This window comes from Symphodus melops (assembly GCF_947650265.1).
Source record: "Symphodus melops genome assembly, chromosome: 2".
Taxonomy (NCBI): Eukaryota; Metazoa; Chordata; class Actinopteri; order Labriformes; family Labridae; genus Symphodus; species Symphodus melops.
The window spans coordinates 10,970,677-10,989,040 of NC_136692.1; the positions used below are offsets into that span (position 1 = coordinate 10,970,677).

An 18,364-nucleotide genomic window follows, 5' to 3' on the forward strand; every position below is an offset into this window, starting at 1 on the left:
TGAAATGTTGTGTTGTTTTTCCAGGTTAGCTAACAACAGGGAAGCCTATCCGAGCACACGCTGTGTTAACTGTTGCTGAGGATGAGTGATGGTGGTTTGATCGTATTCATAGAGTCTGTAGCTTTCGTCCCACTTAACGTCCTGTGCTCCACATTAAGAATTAGGACTTTGAAAGAGTAAAAAAAAAAGGAGCACAGTACTCTCTGCTGGAGTTACAGAGTTTCTGTTTGCAAAATAGGTCCAGTCCACACAAACATGGAGTGAATAAAAAAACAGAAAGATACAAAGGGAATACTAAAGTGGAGATTCTTAGGAATGCAGATGTGAATCCTATGCATCATTTTTTTTTTACTTTATTCAGCTGTAAAAATACAGCTTAAAAAAACAATAACTCTTCGAACTGAGCATTTCCTCACTGTTTTCATTTGTTGCAGTGGAAAGTTTGTTCAGTTGAGGTTGCATATGTAGACCATACAGCGTACCAGATGTCAAGCCCCTTTTAATCAGTGAAATATGTGTCTGGTCTTAAATAGCTTAGAGAACACATTAAGAATGCACTTTGGTTGAGCTTCCTTTTTCATGTGTGTGGTTTCCTTACCTCCCTCACCCTCATTAACACCACCCTGACAAGTTAACAGCAACCTTCATCACAACATCTGCTCTTACTGCACTCAGCTACACAACAGAAACCCTCCAAAAAGCAAACACCAGGATAAAACAAAGATTTGGAATTGATATAAATTTGGCCCTTGTGTGCAAAGTTAATTTCATTTTATTTACCGGTACATTATTTACATTATCTTAACCAGTTGTTGTTGCTATGCCAGATAGTAAAGAATGCCAGACTGTGTACCAAATAAAGTTAGGGGTTGCTTTTTAGATTAAGAGCAACAACAATAACTGCTGGATGTATTATTGATAACTAGTCTTAAGACTGTAGGTGTTGAAGGGCAGTTGTGCAAAGTTTGGCCAAGTATTCACTTGGTATTTGGACCAAACCCTTTTCAAAGCATTTTTAAGTAATATGCAAGTGTGTCACTTTGTCAAAAAGTAGCTTAGTCCTATAACTTGATAACAGTCCTGGCTAAGTTATTTGTTCGTCTGTGCTTTTGTCGATACTTTAATACTCTCTACTCTTGTTCTTTGTTCCCTCTTTGTTTCCATAATAAAGTGTACACCAAATTCAATAAACCTTGCCACATACATTCCTGTTGCTCATACTTACCTGCAGCTTGTTTGCTAAACTGTGGCATAGAGTATTAAGTCTTTCTGAGAAGACAGCGCAGGTTTGCTGACAAAAGAACGATAATATATACAATGTTGACCTGGAGTTTGTTTTGTTCCCAGAATGCAGAGTGGTAAAGTCATCCTACAGCCGGTCTACTACTCCAAACAGGACAGCTAAGAGTCCCTCACGACGCAGCAAGTCCCCTGGTGCAGGTAAGAAATGAGACTGTCAGCATGTAATAGATAGTGTAGAGTCATAGACTTGTCAAATTAAGACGTGTTTTAAATAGATAAGCAATGTGAAAATGTTTCCACAAATACACATTTTATCTGATTTGACAATTAATAATTTAAGTACATTTCTTTCTGAGAGACTGAGTAAAAAAGAGCTTTCTATTTGCTGTCTCATCCTAAAGCTTTGACAAGTGACTAAGCAATTTGTGTGGTGCATTGAGCTATGGTGGCATTATGCTGAGTGAGGAGTGTCCTACAAACAGTTACATAATGTTTAAAGAGGAGTTTTGTTAGAGGTTGTCCCTTCACAGTCTAAATTCAGCCAAATGTTTAAAAGTAAGTAATCATCAGATTGTACCTCTTCATATGTGTCTGACCTATCTCTCTCTCTTTTCTGTTTTTGCTTTCTGTCATTGCAGTAAGACACACAGTCCACTACAGCACCAGCCAATCTCCAATCAAATCCCCAGGTGAGCCAGAGAGCTGGTGTCGTGGTTTTAGAAAGCAAAATTCAATTTGCAAAGTAAATCAGGATACAGTTTTTTGAACAGCTTTAGGCCTGTGATCCTCTTACCTGAATAAAATCTGAATTATGGCTGTTTAAATGTTGCTACTCGATTGCATTGTCAGTTAGTTTGAAGTCTTCTTCTTTGTAGTCCTCAGATTAAGAGTATAGATTTCATGCTGTTCGGCAGTGTTTCTTAACAGCACAGCTCTGAATATAATGACATCTGATTTATGGTCTTTTTATGTCAATGTTATAAACTTACTTGACAAGTTAGCATGCTAACTTCTTAACACCTTTAGTTACATGCTTACATTCTGACACACACTGTACTTAGCCGTAGCATGCTAACAACTTTTATGCAAGAACTATAATTATGGTTAACCAATAAAGCCTCGCTTATAAACAGCTTAATCTGTATGGGAAATTATTGTGAACACTTCTACAGTTTATCTACTTTAAAATGAGCTACAGATAAAGCTGTCACATCTGGGGTGCTGGTAGCGTAGTGGCCTCTCTCTCTCTCCCCTCAATTTCTGACTCTACCAACTATCCTATCTCTAAAATCAAAACAAAAAAAGCCAAAAAAGAAACTAAGATACAAAAAAAAGCTGTCAAATTTAAATGCATTTAAGAACTAAGGTCAGTTGAAAAGGGTTAAGCAAAGAGGAGCAGATGTAAAAGTGCAGATATATCATGAAGCAAGTAGCTGTCCTGTTCCTTTAAGTAATGGTAGCTCTACGCTCCATTTACCTCGGAACTCGGATCTAGGTTTGGGAATTCTTCCAATTTAAGCACGTTTTAGTAACAAGATGGTAACAAGTTGGACAAGCAACACTGACGCCTCCTGTTGTACCTTTTGTTTCGTTAGCCAAGACCAGGTGATAACAACAGGTTTATGTCAAAAATCATTTCCAAAGCTAGAACTTGTGTGATACCTTTGGTGTGATTATTTTAATTGCACAAAAAGAGGAATATGTTGCCAGTAAACACAATGCAGCTTAAATGCTACTGATTATTCATGTAGCAGCCCTGTTGGATTTGAACTCAGACTACTAAAGATTTTGAGGTTTCCAAGTTGGAATTCCGACTGTGTTCCTTATGGCGACTACTCAGAATTTCCGAGATCAAATGTAACGCCCCTTGACAACTTAGGTGACAACACATCCTTTCTACATTTTTCATTAATAATCTCCACATTTCTAGGTTTTCAGATTTCAAATAAACCTTTTGAACTAGGCAAGGTTTCATGTGTGGCTCTCATCCCCTGAGCAGTTAAATCATTGTAGCAGCTGAGGTGCTCTAAAGTTAAACAAAACGTTTACAACATTTAAGCCTAAAGAAATGTACTGTAGAATATGTGAGTTGTTGTGAAATGTTGCTTAAAAGGTTCCCGAACCAAATTACATGTAGATATATACCCAGAGGGAAAAGTAAGTGAGGGATTTTTTTTATCGATTGCAGAATAAATAATAATAATAATAAAAAACGAGGTGAGAGAAGCAGAGGTGTAAAGGCGCAGTCTGTAGGCAGTGTGAAAAGATTCTCCACAGCTCAGCTGGGTTTATGCAGAGGAAGAGACGAGTTTGACGCATTATGTCTCTATGTTTGTGCCAGGGACTGAGGGAGAGTGAGGCAAAAATAATCTGTGTGAGAAAGTGAATCACTAAACAAAAGAAACTCTCACCCCTGCTTAGTGCCTTTATACCTTGTGTTACACATACACAATATAGTGAGGATGACTTGTTATAAAGTAGCACCCAGGAAGTCCTTTGTCACCAGAATAGTGACACCTCAACCAATGCATTTTACACTTTAAACTGAACTTAACTATTATATTATAATGTGTATTGTACAGTTACAATGTTGTCATTCAGTTTATGTATTTATTTAATGATTGTGTGTGTAGCTTATTTGTAGCTCTGCTGTTTTTTAGGAGGTTATGAATAGTAAAAATCTCAAATATATTAAATTAGCACGCTAAGGACATAGGAGACCTCATATAAACTAAAAACTGCACGTTCTCATGTGATTTGTGTTCATTCAGTAAATGGTGTCTCAAGCAGTCAGATCTTAACTCCAAAGTCCACCAAGTCCTCCACTCCGTCTCCCACCAGCCCCAGAACTGCTTCTGGTTTTAAGGTAGGACAGCTAATCACATCCATGAGTGTCAAGTGAACAGAAGATGTTTGTATTTGCACATGTAACACTTCAACTTGTAGCTGCATTCAAACACATTTTTTATATAGTACATGTTTATATGGTATATGTATGAATAAAAGAAACATAAAAATGAAAGGTCATGTATTTGGAAGGGCTTGGTTGGCCTGGGCTTTCTTGCACCACGTCCTATTGTTTGATTGTTTATGGTGAGAAGGCAGACAGAGGACAGAACAAACTTTGGTAATGACATTCCTCTTGGGGAGGAGTTACTGCCATTTGTGATGTCATAAAGGGAAAATCTGCAAACAGCCTGTTTGAGTACACCTTTTCTGAATAATAGAGAAGACAAAATACATTTTACTATTGGGGGGTTAGTAGACAAGCTAGGAATATGATGTGACCTTTAAGAAAAAAAACGTTCACCTCGTAAAAATAACTTTCAGAATATGAGCGCCAATTAGATGATTTCAACTCCAATACTACTATTAATGGCCTGAACTATCCAACAGGCCTGATGGTATCGACCTACTTCTCAGAAATTAATTCAATATGTCTGTAAGTCATCGAGTCACTGACCGTCTGACCCACAGGTCTGTGCAGAGCAAGTGTTGCAGCTTTTTGGTATTTATTTTGGGAGAGTCTGGCCCACTAATCTGATTAATCGATGGATTTTTCTTTAAGCTTCATGTTAGTCCCGCCCTACAGAGTTTGCTACGCCTGCAGCCAGCTGGCAGACTTCTTACAGACCACAACTGTGTTTCTCTAAGCCCAACAAAATTCATTTGGCTGGATAATATTCTAATGATTCAATGACAGCTTTAAAAGTCACTGGAGGGAGCAGAGTGTAAAACTATTTCAAAAACGACATCAGAAAGCACAAGAGTAATGACACATTTTCCCACTCCTTATCATCAACAACCTTAAAAAAGGTAGGCTACTGTAGGTTGACAGGTGAAATCCATGTGAAAAAGTTATGTACCTGATGAGAAAGCTTTTTTATGTATTAATAAAATGTGTGATGGGTGTCCAGAGGGCTAACCTTTTAGACTAAATAATTGATCCTCACTGTAAGTAAATGCACAGTAAGGTTCAGACCACTAATGTACAGCTTTAAGATCTCTGGTCTGATTTCAAAGCTTATGACGTGAATTTATGGCTAAAAGTTTATCAAGAAAGGGCTAAAATTGCCACTGCCGTGCACTGCAGAATTGACGCTCTTAACAAATTAAAGATTCATTTGCAGCCATAACAGTTTTATGTGCAGTGATAAGTGGATGTGGAGGAGCAGATCCATTCCAGGGGCTCTGACACCTTGCACATTTTAAAGGACACGCTAAATTTAGACCTCGGTGGCTGTTTAAGTGAAAAAGATGTGTTACAGTATGTGCAGGCTGTGCTGTTGCACATTGTGTTTCTCTGCAATGTGTATCTATACTGAGAGCCAATAATAACTTTTTCCTTTAAATATCACAAGTAACATGTTAAAAAATGTTAAATTAGTATACAGTAACATAATTAAACACAATCTGTTTATCATTCAGTTTTGTGGGCAAAAGGTTTAGGTTGCCATGGTTATTTTTCTGAGGCTGTTTTTTTAGGCCTGGCGCTTATCACTATTTTTGTTTTCTCATCCTGCAGATTCCTCCCTCACATCACATCTCTTTACAAAATGTAAATGGCTCGTTGAACAACCACCAGGAGCAAACAAATCTGCCAAGTCCAGAGGGTACGTCTCCTCCTCTCCTCTCCTCTCCTCTCCTCTCTTCTTCTCTCCTCTACTCTCCTCTCCTCTCTTCTTCTCTCCTCTACTCTCCTCTCCTCTCCTCTCCTCTCCTCCCCTCTCCTCTCCTCTTTTACATTTTAGAATTTGCTTATCAAACAAATGTTGGACAGAGTGGGCCTCATGTGGAGGATATTTGGAATGTTCCCCCACTGTGTTAGCTGGTACTTGCTTTAACTAAATGAATTCATGTTTGCATATGTTCTAATATTGCTCACTACATGAGGATAAGAAGAGTCCCCTGTGCATCTTGCAGTTTGTGTGTGATGTGGTTGCACAGTGTGTGGTTTCATAATTCAGTCTGAGAACTTGTTGACTTTCTGCCAGGGCTTCTGTAGTTGTCTGTGTGCTGCTGTAACCTCTGTCTCTCCTCTGCAGTTAATGGTAATCTGCCTGCTTCCACCATCTCTGAAAAATACATTGTTGGCAAAGTTATCGGGGATGGCAACTTTGCTGTGGTCAAAGAGTGTGTGGAGAGGTAGGTGAAAACAAATTCAATCACACTGGGAATGTTTAATGAACAGCTGGGAGCTGTCTGCGGCGCTCACACAGCCGCCTGCTGCATTGTGAAGCTACAGTAAATGATAAGCAGTTACCGCATCGCATGCAGCTTCCTAAGTCCTGATGACAGGGCATTGTGGAGACTGAAATATCCCATGGATTAAACCCAGCGGTGAATTCACTTCATTAGCTTTTTAATCTCTAAGTCAATACACCGCTTAGAAAGACAAGGGAGGTGATGATGATGAGAGGAGATGAATTCCATGTTTCCTTATAGTCTGATGCACCATCCAGAGAGGTACTGAAAGGTTCCCTATTGAATATAATGTAAAAAAGAAAGCATACAAAGTAAACACAAGGACATTTCAGTATGTACCACAGATATACAGAACACAATGGATGTACTGTCGAAGCGACCTCTGTCTGTACACGATGACATCACTGTTAAATGTGATTACAGGTGAAACAGAGCTTCACCACATCCATTAGCTGCTTGAGGTCAAACCTGAAACTTTCAACCTGAGATGGAAGTAAAAAAAAAAAAAAAAAAAAGTGTTAGGTTCCTCTTTAAGCATGTGGTCTCAGATTCGGCCGTCTTTTCTTCTACTGCTATAATCCTGACTATTACAGCCAACATAGGTTTCCAATAACCCCGTGGCGGTGCTCCTGCTCACTGTAGCTGCAGCTCTCTTGTGAGCACTTGATCTGTATTATAGACACAGTTGCAGAGTCAGTGCTGTTTTTATTGCTTTCTCTAATTGCGCCGTTTCTCTTCAGGTCCACAGGAAAAGAATTTGCACTAAAGATCATCGACAAGGCCAAGTGCAGTGGAAAGGTCTAGCTCTGTCTTTTTTCCTCCTCTTCATCTCTTTATGTTTTTTTTTGTGTGCATGTTGCCTTCAGACACAGATGCACACTCCTAAGGGAGGGTCATATGTTGGTGTTCCACTGTGCATTATTTACTACCACACACACCACAGGATCACCTGTATCACACTCAGCTACATTAGGTTTAATGTTTAATTCACTACCTTACTCTAGTTCTTGTCACACTTTCACACTCAGACAATGACACACTGAGTGACACACCCTTGACAACATTTTAGATTGAATCAACAATGCAGCGTCCTTCGATTAGCATAATGGCCGCAGTGCAGATCCTGTGTGTACTCACTTAGATTATGTGCATTGGCGTTTTTCCAGGAGCATCTCATAGAAAATGAGGTCGCTGTGCTGCGGAGAGTCAAACATCCCAACATCATCATGTTGATAGAGGAGGTGGACACTTCCCCTGAGCTCTACCTGGTGATGGAGCTTGTCAAGGTACACTAGAGGCTAATAAGGGGCAACACGACCCTCATTTCTGAGTGCAGTTTTATGTTTAACTGCTTTGCTGATGTTGGCACAGGGAGGGGATTTATTCGATGCCATCACCTCCTCGGCCAAATACACAGAGAGAGACGCCACTGTCATGGTGTACAATCTGGCTGCAGCTCTGAAGTACCTGCACAGCATGAACATAGTCCACAGGGACATTAAACCGGAGAATCTGCTGGTATGTCTGCATGCTCACAACAATTGTTGATCAAACAATAGATAAGGGCATTAATTAAACATGCATTTTCTGTTAGGTGTTTGAGTATCCAGATGGCACCAAGTCACTGAAACTTGGGGACTTTGGTCTTGCCACAGTGGTGGAGGGACCTTTGTATACTGTGTGTGGTACACCAACATATGTGGCTCCAGAAATAATCTCTGAGTCTGGGTAGGTTATTATTTATTTCATTTACCATGCTTGTTTTCTCTGATTTTGTAAATTAATGAGCAGAAACATCTCTTCTAAGTACGGTTGTAGTTTACAAAGAGGATCCGCAGTAGAGCTGTGCTGTAAAGGTGTTAGAGTGAAATGAGCATCTTATGATTGTATGTTAACACTGTAACTCATGCTTTCTCACTCAGCATGCACACATGTCTATTAGATGAAGGCCCAGGTCTTATGGGCTTGCTTTCATACCATGTTGATGTATTCAGATAAAGCTAAAGCTCGCTAGATGCCTGCAGATGTGTTGGTGCCAATTTAGTAGATATTTTTGATTAATCAGAAACAGGTTACAAACAAAGGGATTTTGTAAAACATGAAGAATAGCAAACAAGCCTAAGGGAGTTTTTGTTTCTTGGTGTGCTGAATAAATAAAAACAAACAATGTAGGTAGGCCAGCACCTGTTGTTTCATTATTATAGCCCATTGATAAAGTTTTCTGTACAAAATGTGGAAACATTGTACATTGTTTTGTGTTGGCGATCTGGATTGATCTACTAACAACTAATGCTTAAGTTTATTGTTAACTGACTCTTTCTGTGTCCACGTGTCTCCTCTGCCACAGCTATGGTCTGAAGGTGGACATCTGGGCTGCAGGTGTCATCACCTACATCCTGTTGTGTGGCTTCCCTCCATTTCGAAGGTACTTAAATAATAACTGCTATTTATTTATGCAAAGTGCAGTACATGTGAATATGTGTTTGCTGAGTGTCTGTGTGTGTGTCTTCCCATGCAGTGAGAGTAACCTGCAAGAAGATCTGTTTGACCAGATCCTTCTGGGACGGCTTGATTTTCCCAGTCCTTACTGGGACAACATCACTGACTCAGCCAAGGTTGGTGCCGCACACAACAACACATGTCCAGTCATATCACTTTTGATGACACTGCGGAGATGACACTCGTGAGATAGAGGAACATTTGTTTAAACTAAGAGCAGTGAGGTCCAAATGTTACAGTGTAAAAACCCACACCACATGTGAACCCACATAATTTACACCCATGTAATGAATACTGTCTGCTGAAGGACACAGGACCTCCTCCAGCCCTCTAAATTAATGTCATGTACTGTATTAAGGTGACAGCTCGCGCTCAGCATGCAAGACCAGACTGCTAATTAAAGTCACTGCTGTTACAGAGGCCCTGTCACTTTGGACAAGTGCACACTTTGAGACACTCGGCATGAAACAAGTAGCATTGATGTAGCCCTGCAGGATAACATTTAACAAAGGCTGGTTTTGACTTGCAGGAACACATGATACACGATATCTACGTATGACTTTTGGAGTTCAATATCTCTCCTTTCTAAGCAAGAAAATGTGATTAAACTAATGTGTGCTCCCTTCTCATTTCTAAAGAATGGATATGGTCAGAAGTCCACTTACTAAAACATATTTGGAAACATGCTGGTTAGTATACCAGTAATATACTAGGGCAAAGGCGAGAAAGAGATTAATGATGCGATTATACCTATCGTACATGCATCATAAACTAGTGACAGGAAATGCTACTGCAGGTAGCATAGAGGGTAGCTGTTGCTAATACAATATTATCATCGACTCGAGCAATGTTTGCCAGTTTAAGCATAAAAAAGCTGCCCAAAGGCGTATGAAAGAATACCTCATCCTCAGTCCTTTTCAGTGCAATGAACAGTTTCACATTAATCAGTTGTGTGTAAATCCAAAACATCAGCAAAAATTCCAAAAGTGCTTGTCTAGATTATTGCATTTTGTACAGCAATAGAACTGCCTGATCCTTCACACAACCGAAAGTCGATGAAGCAAAACAGTAGATGTTTGTGTTTATGGAGGGATGCTGCTAATGTTAAATGTAAGTACATTTCAGCTCTGACGTCCTAAACTGGTGTGTGCTTTGTTGCAGGAGCTGATTGGAAAGATGCTGACGGTCAATGCTCAGGCCCGATACACCGCACAAGACATCCTCTCCCACCCCTGGGTCACGGTATCTCACAGCACTGTTTTGTCTTTGCATGTGCCACAACTTCCAAATATAGTGTTTTGCTATTACTTGTAAAAAACAGACAGGAAAGATTTGTGTGCAAAACCATCGTACCACTCCACCTCATTGCATGTCTGTGTTTGTGTGTGCGTGTGTGTGTGTGTGTGTGTGTGTGTGTGTGTGTGTGTGCTAGGATGACACAGTCATGGAGAACAACATGAAGATGGAGGTCACAGGTAAACTGAAGACACACTTTGACACTGCGCCTAAGTACAACAACACCACAGCTGGGGTGTCTGTCATCATGGTAAGCACAAAGAACCGTTCAGAAAACACTCATGACTTACCAAATCTCATCATTACAGTGACTGCAGATGTGCTGCAGACATTGAAGAGAATCACGTTGTGCCCTCCAGTGTTGGAGGAGTTGTAAACTTTTCAGGCCTTTTTTATTTTTTAGAACTGAGAGACTGACAGAGATTTAACAGTAATCATAGAGGTGTCCTGAACAGCTTGGACATGTCAGGCTTCTCTCCAAACATTCACTGTGGGGTGGGGACTGTCTGACCCAAATACAGAAAACTGAGCCCTTTCTAATTCACTTTTGATGAATCATATGCTCAAAAATATCTGGCCTAAGTCCTCATCCAAAAGGCCAGAGAAAAACAACTTATGTTGCTGTAAACATGTCTGACGAGATTTTCGAGATAGAAAGATCAGCAGGAGGCAGAAGAAGTCCTAGCCTTAGTGGCCACATCCTTCCTTTCTGTCTCTTTCCAGCCCCTGTGGCATCACTTCCTGTTGTACAGTTCGACCACCCCTCCTCCCCTCGTGTCATCAGGTCACATTAACCATCAGCCCTTTCACTCCAGACTATACTGTACATCCGAACTGAAAGCAGGAAAAGGGAGGGGTCGTCTCTCGAAATCTGATTTGATCTCTCCCGTGAAGATCCTCATTTATTTGTTTTTAATCTCATTTGACAGTTTGAGGTGTAAGCTCGGCCCTGGCCTCGGCCTCCTCCTCCTCCACCTCCTCTCCATCCTCTTCCTCCATCCTCTTCTTCACCCCTCCCTCACACTCGACCCAGGACCACAGGGGATGCCTGGAGCTGAGAGCTTGGTACACATACATACATCCCCCAACCCCCATTCATCCTGCCGGCCTTCTTCCTTTCCAGCCACCACCCTTCTCCTCACCCTCCTTTTTCCTCCCTCCTTTTGCTTTCCCTTCCTTCTCTTTCCTTCCTGTTTCCTTCTCGGGCCCCCCTGCCCTTCTCCTCTGGCCACCAGCTGCAGTAACTGCTAACAATAATCAACTGATGTGGAGCTCGCTGACTGTCTCACAGCATGCATGCTGTCCTGAAATCACCCCTCATCATTCTGTTTCTTTCACTCACATTTTATTCCATTTGTATCAAACACAAACTTTTTTTATGGTGTGTGTAAATGACCATCTTGTGTTTTAAAGGATGCTTGTTTAATCAAATTCATTAAGGAAGTTATTAAGCATGTTAACAACACTATTTCAAGCTAATGCAAGAGCAGTGTTGTTTTGCTTCCCTCTGCCAGTAGTCATTTTCGTTTTCGAGAAAATACCTCCTTTAACTCAGCTGTAGTTGGGGCCCAGCATGGTTTACTGTTAATGGTACTCTGGTGCCACCTTGTGTAAAATGTAGAGAATACCATTCTGTAGGTTTCAATCAGCAGAGATGGAAGCAACCCAATGTGGCTGAATTGCCCTGAAAGAAGATTCAGATGCACATTTTAAGATGAGGCTAAGGGTTTTTTTTTGTGTGCATTTTTCTATTTGTTAATGTCTTTAATTCATCAGCATCTGTTCACTGTTTACTGCCTCTCAGCACCAGTCTATTCAGGTACAATAAGACTTCAATCTGTAAGAATGGGTACACAATATACATTTTGATTTAAAAAAAACAAACACACTAGTCTGTTTTTTAAAAATGGCGCCCAATCAGAAACAATTTGTTTGATTCATAGGAATATTTCAGAGTTTATTCATTTATTCATGTTTTTATATCCAAAATGTTATGGTGAGTGTGGTAGTATTTATTTTGTATAATAGAAGACTTTGATCAATAAAACTAATTACAGACAAACATTGACTAACTTCATAAAAAGATGATTTAATTGCAGGCTACATATAAGTAAATCATCTGAAGTAGCAGGAGGGTGTAAGTGGGAGCGACTCAAATCATTTCAGTGTTTCTTATTTAATGAGCATTTGTAATAGGATAAAAAACTATTGGTTTAAGTCCTAAGGTAAGTAACAGACACAAAACACAAAGTAATTACAAACACAGATAAACAGATCCAGAGTCACAGAGAGTCATCAGTCAAAGCATTATTACTTAAAGCTTATAAATTGAATAAGAATGTAAATGTAGCATCGCACCCCCTGACATGTGATTTTAAGTTCGTTTAATTTGGACTACGATTAAAGTATCTGAAAACCCAGACTGGTGCTGAGCTGGAACACCAACTGTCCACTGGCTGTCATGCTTGTTATGTTAAACATATTTTTGTGATGCTGTGAGTAAGACTAGTCTCTGTCCTTTTTTTTGCTTCTCCCCTCTCCCTGCATAACGCCCCTCTGATTTAGCTGCAAGGCGCTGGTATGTACTAACACTGAACGCTCGGCCTCGTCTGCTCTGCTGCTGAGACTCAGCACAAGGGCAGATGAGGACGATGACGTTGACTATTTGTGTCCTATGTTTAGATCACATCATTGGCTTTACTCAAGAGCAAAAACGCCATGCACGTTTCTGTGTTTAATGATAAAGTGAACGTCGACTTCATCATTTGCCCCTTTTCTGCTCATAGATGAGCTCTGATGATCTCTGTTTCCTTCTCGTGGGGTCCGTGACTGTGCCAAGTCTGTCTATTTGTTGTCCAGCTACTTGTCTTCATCCCCATTGGCATCACATTTGTTGTTCATTCAAAGAGATCATCAAAAAATAATACTACTGTAGGTCAGCACAGCAACTATTGATTGTAGTAGTGACACAAACTTGTGTAGCTGATCCTGAAAGCTAAATCCCTTATCAACAGTATAATGGGTTCCCTTAATTTGGTGTCCACTGAGCTACAATATCTTGCCCTTTTCTGCTTTGAGAGTTGGTATAAGAACTTCAGAGGTTTGTGCTGAGGGTCTTTCTGTCTGTCTGTTTTGTTAGAACACAGCTCTAGATAAGGAGACCCTCCAGCTCACCAACGGTCATCTTCCAGGACCTCAAAACAAGCCGTTTTCTCCATCGTCAGCTGGCAAAAAGGTCCCAACTGCACCCCTACCAAAGTCGGGACCAGCTTCTGTCCCTGAACCAGCGTCACACTCCAAAGAACCAATACCTTCCACTGAGACCACTCCTCGCAACGCAGCTGAGACTCCTTCTGCTCCCATCAATTCACTTCATTTCTCCCCTTTACCTTCTGCTGAAACCTTCTCCGTCTCCTCCTTGCCTGTGTCCCCTCTTCCTGAATTAAAAAGCTCACCCATATCTGCTCCTTACCTATCTCTGGAACCTCCAACGCCCTCTACTCCCCCTGAGCTTTTCACGCACGCAACTCTCTCCACGCCTGCCTCCCCTCCTTCCCCGCCATCTCAACCCAAAGGAGACCCAACCTCCTCTTCTCCTACAAATCAAGCGTGTCTTTCTTCTAATTCTCCAACCAAGCCTGCTTCTCTTTCTCTTCCCTCTTCTCCAACCATACCAACCTCTCACTCTCCCCACTGTTCTCCCTCTCCTGACAAACCTGCATCATTTTCTCCCTTCTCTCACATCAAGCAAGCTTCTCCTCCTCCTTCTCCCTCCACAACAACACCATCTTCTTCTTCCCCCTCTACAAAACCAGCTTGTCCTTCTCCTCCCTTGTCTCCCTCCAAAACAGCTTCAGATTCTTCCTGTTCTCCCAACAAACCATACTCGCTTTCTCCCATAAAATGTCTGCCATCCTCTCTGCCCTCTCCCCCGGGACAATCCCCATCGTCTCCTACCAAAGCGGAGATGTCCCCATGTTCCTCTCCCACTCAACAAGTATCCCCTTCCCTGCTTTCCCCTGTAAAACCTGTTGTATTCTTCCCTCTTTCCTCCCCAGCCAAACAAGAACCCCCCTCCCCCTCTTCCATCCATCCAATGCTGTTCCCCTCTCCTCCTTCTACACCTCCTCGATCCACCACTCCACCCTCTCCCAGTCACGTCCTTGATGACGAGCTGATGGAGGAGTTTTAAACAACAGGGTAATTCTGCAGCCAATCCCTCCTCTCGCTTCTGAATTAGAAAACACAAGAGGAGGCTAAAAACTCCACCTTGAGCATTTCCAGTAGCTGTAAACTGAGCCAGAGACCGCTGCGTCCATGTTTTGTTTTATTCTCATCAAACTCATTTTCAGAGATGGAGGATTCAAGGCATTTTCTCAAACTTTGTCGACTGTGTACATGTTTGTATTTATTAGTAATGGAGTATGTGGAGAAAGGGGAATGAACTGAATAGATCACTGTATTGAGTGGTTCATCTTTGTGAGTCACGTTACTGTGAATTATTGATTTAATTTATTATCCTTCTTTGACTGCCTATTTCTTTTGTAAATAGTAATTCATCACACACTCCTCCTGCTTTATCAAAGAAACAGCGTTTTCATGATATGAGTATTTCGGCAGATCAAACATCTCAGCCTGCTAGCCTAGCTGCCTGTAGTGTTAACTAACTCTGACCACTACCAGTGTTTCCTCAGCCAATCTTGATCAAGACCGCATATAAAATGTTGAATTTAAGATTATATTAATTGTTGCAACATACCAGTACAGTGGGCGGACAAAATAAAAGTAACATCCACCAAAGAACTACAGGCTAAACATTTTCAATGCTTCAGTTTGACTTAAAATTCTGTTTGTGCAAAAAGGTGTCGGGTGGAGATGCTGAGTTGGTGGGAGGAGCTCCATGTGTTGATTTTCTTTCTACCGGGGCTCCTTTTATAAAAATAAAAGCCTATTTCTTTATTTCTTGGCCACTAAAACCAAAGATTAAAATGTGTTTTATTTCTATGATCTAACAGGCCTCAAGACATAAAATTGTACTACTATTCTAAACCAAAACAAACAACAGATGAATTTTAAGTCAAGATGAGCCCTGAGCTTTAAGTTGATAGAAACTGGTCCAATAGTGCCGGATATCTATTTGTACTTGAATGAGTTTTACTAGTTATAGTTTTAAATATCACAGCAGTATACCTTTGTTTCTTTCACCAACCAATCAATATTTATTTGTACATTCATAACAAATGTTATCTCAAGACACCTAACAAAAAGTGCAGGTCTAGACCTTACTTTATTTATCTAAAGACCCAGCATTAATTGATCACGATCACAGCACTTGGCTACATATAGCAAAGTAGCAGAAAGCTCTTTTTTTAAGTTATTCTGTCGAGAGGCCTACAGATATCCTCTTAGTGAAAGAGAAATGAGCTAATTCTCTGCATGTCAAGACAACGTTGTGTTTATTAGTAAATGTAGCCCTCAACATTTCTCATTTATGAATTAATTTGGTAGAATATTTTGTTCACCCACTGTAACTGAGGCATGCATACACATGTATTCACACCCCACCCTGTATGTATTCTTTGATGTGAAACCTTGTACATCGTGTAAAGAACCTTAGCTGTCCACCTGAAACTTGAAGGTGTGTTTTTGCATCTGTGTGTCTGAGCAGCCGTAACCGCTGTACATAGAAATAGAGGAAATAGATCCAACAGACATGATAGCAAATAGCATCATTTACCAGTCAAACTGTGGTTTGCATGAAACGAGTAAACACTGCTCCTTCTGTATTACAGACACTGGATCTATGTGAATGAATGTGGGTTTGTGCCTGACCACTAGCTTACAGCTTATAGCTTAAAGATGCCTTTATCAATACAGACTACAACTAGAACTATTTAATATGATGGATTTTGTCTATTTGTATTATTATTTTACTCATGTTTATCCACATTATTTACCCCCAGCTGGTTCAAGTAGGGCTAATTCCTTGAGTTGCTGCCTCTTTACCTATTCAGGAATTTAAAGCTGCATGTTTACTTCTTTCCCCTCTTCCTGCCTCTCTGAAAGATGAAACCCTCAAACACACAAATCAAGTTGGTACATAGTGTCCTTTAGCTTCTCCTACATGTATGTAGCGTGGATTTTCACAAGCAGTTTGTAATGGGAAATTTGTATGAAAAGTCAATTTTAAAAACAGGAATCTCATCCATGTCAAAATGGGGTTTATAAGTCAGAGTGGCTGCTTTAATGTTCTTACTGTTTTCAAACAGCAGTAAATAAAAATGCAATAAAAAGACACGTTTGTGGTGATTATTTGTGTTCAACCAGGTTTTAGCCACTAGAGGGGGCTAGGTAGTCTTTATGATTCCTTGTAAAAGAAACGCTTAACTCAAAGGAAAACTGAAGTTATAAAATTCAATTTTATTGTCAGATCTCAGCACACAAAACACTCCAAAATGATTGCAAAAATATTGGTTGATACATAACAGCAGTATGTTTTTATATGTGGAGATTCACACCACATCACTGAAGCACAAACTTCAAAGGAATGCTTCCCTCAAAATCTAAGTTACATGTGGACATTTCTTTTACTGCAGACCAAAGGAATATACTGTTGGTTGCTTTGCCATTTCAGTGCTCGATCACAGCTGAACATGATCGCGCTCATTCTGTGATTTAGACCTCTGTGCTGAAACAAAAGAGAGTGAATCATAGACTGAAATAAATCCCATCTCACTCTGCCGTCAGCTGCTCCGGAGACAGCACTCAAAGAAGACTTTCAAGATGAAAAACTGGCCTCTGCTTGAGTTATGAAGACATGATTTCATTTTGATGTTGTGACTAATCAGCACTCTTCATGTTTCTCTAACTTTTAGAAAATACGATTTACTGTTTGCTTATTCAGTCATTTATAAAAGAAATGTAAGAAAAATCACATTAACTTCCTGCTTATGCTAATCATCATCACAAAGTGTAAGTATATGGTCATGTTTTCAATGTTAAAAGAACTCAATGATAATGCAACAGGCCTGTGCTGACATGTTCCATACGAGTCATGCACTGAATTGCAATCTCTTAGCAAGCACAGAGGTACAGGGGGATGGAAACTTTAAATACGGATGACTACATTTAAACAGAATATATAGTTATTTATATATGTATATTCCCTCTTTGCTTATCCTTCTGTCATTGAACATTTATTCAAACATTTCATATCTACCAGCCAAAAAATGGCAAAAAGCTTTGATGCCAAAACGGCAGAAATCAAGTGAATGATAGTTTAACAATTAGAATAATTCCCCACATACACACCTACAAGAAGAAAAAAATAAATCACTCAGCCTAAAGTACACAAATATTTGGATTTTTAAGTCAAACGGTTTATCACTAACTCCCCACAAACCCTGTTTCTTTCCCCAGAGGAGATGAAAATAGACTCTTACAGCTAAAAATAGATTTGTTTTTAACCGACAATAACAGTAACCCCGACCCTATGATTTATATGAAAATGTTCTATCTGATCTACAAAATATAGCAATGCCCTTTTTAAAAATAGTTTTGACTTTAAGAGGACATGTTTATATTTTTCTCCTTTCAATGAGATACATTCAGGATTTCGACAGCGTAGTGCCTTTGTTAAGAGTTCACACTTCAAAGCGTTGAGACTTGGGTCAGTTTGTTATCGTCTTCAGTCGCGGTGCTGCTGTGGTCCGTTCAGTACCTCGTCTGGTACTCATGGTGCCATCTGTTGAAGTCGTTGTAGAAGAGCACGATGCTTCCAGACGCCATGCCGGTGATGATGCACCTGAGGAAAGGTAAGAGGAAGGATTCTGAAGTTGGTTATATTTGCTGCTGACTTTAATTCACTTTGTGGACTCTCCTAATGTAGAGTGTGTTACTTTGGTTGATACATAACGTGTGGATGTGTGTAAGGATGCAGCTGTCCGAGCGCGACAAACAACTGGTACTTTAAACAACACCAGTTCTTGTACAAAAGTGTGTCACATTAAATTTGGTTAATTTTGAGGGGGCTCAAACATCATCTACTGTTCGATCATACAAACTGAAAAAGTTAGGATTTCTTCACCGTGAACAACATAATAATCCTACTTTTATTTAAGAT

The 18,364-nt window shown here is 40.2% G+C and overlaps 2 protein-coding genes across 14 annotated transcripts in view; one reads left to right on the forward strand and one right to left on the reverse strand.

The window, feature by feature from the left end:
• The window catches only part of dclk2a (doublecortin-like kinase 2a), a 37,627-nt gene extending 21,098 nt beyond the window's left edge, over positions 1-16,529 (forward strand). For 2 of the 5 annotated variants that reach the window (XM_079337032.1, XM_079337033.1), the window contains exons 4-17: positions 1,348-1,440; positions 1,881-1,931; positions 4,014-4,108; positions 5,768-5,855; positions 6,288-6,387; positions 7,188-7,245; positions 7,614-7,733; positions 7,819-7,965; positions 8,042-8,175; positions 8,795-8,872; positions 8,966-9,062; positions 10,108-10,188; positions 10,379-10,492; positions 13,382-16,529. In XM_079337032.1, coding sequence (XP_079193158.1) covers positions 1,348-1,440; positions 1,881-1,931; positions 4,014-4,108; positions 5,768-5,855; positions 6,288-6,387; positions 7,188-7,245; positions 7,614-7,733; positions 7,819-7,965; positions 8,042-8,175; positions 8,795-8,872; positions 8,966-9,062; positions 10,108-10,188; positions 10,379-10,492; positions 13,382-14,434 — 2,309 coding nt within the window. In that variant the 3' untranslated portion in view covers positions 14,435-16,529. Of the gene's footprint in view, positions 1-1,347; positions 1,441-1,880; positions 1,932-4,013; positions 4,109-5,767; positions 5,856-6,287; positions 6,388-7,187; positions 7,246-7,613; positions 7,734-7,818; positions 7,966-8,041; positions 8,176-8,794; positions 8,873-8,965; positions 9,063-10,107; positions 10,189-10,378; positions 10,493-11,171; positions 11,641-12,807; positions 12,821-13,381 lie in introns of those variants that run through there. The other 3 variants (XM_079337035.1, XM_079337036.1, XM_079337034.1) reach the window with 3 other exon arrangements.
• A 113-nt stretch (positions 16,530-16,642) lies between these two features.
• The window catches only part of lrba (LPS-responsive vesicle trafficking, beach and anchor containing), a 179,920-nt gene continuing 178,198 nt past the window's right edge, over positions 16,643-18,364 (reverse strand). For all 9 annotated transcript variants that reach the window (XM_079338037.1, XM_079338044.1, XM_079338043.1 and 6 more), the window contains one exon: positions 16,643-18,046. In XM_079338037.1, the coding sequence (XP_079194163.1) occupies positions 17,956-18,046 (91 nt within the window). In that variant the 3' untranslated portion in view covers positions 16,643-17,955. The remainder of the gene's footprint in view (positions 18,047-18,364) is intronic.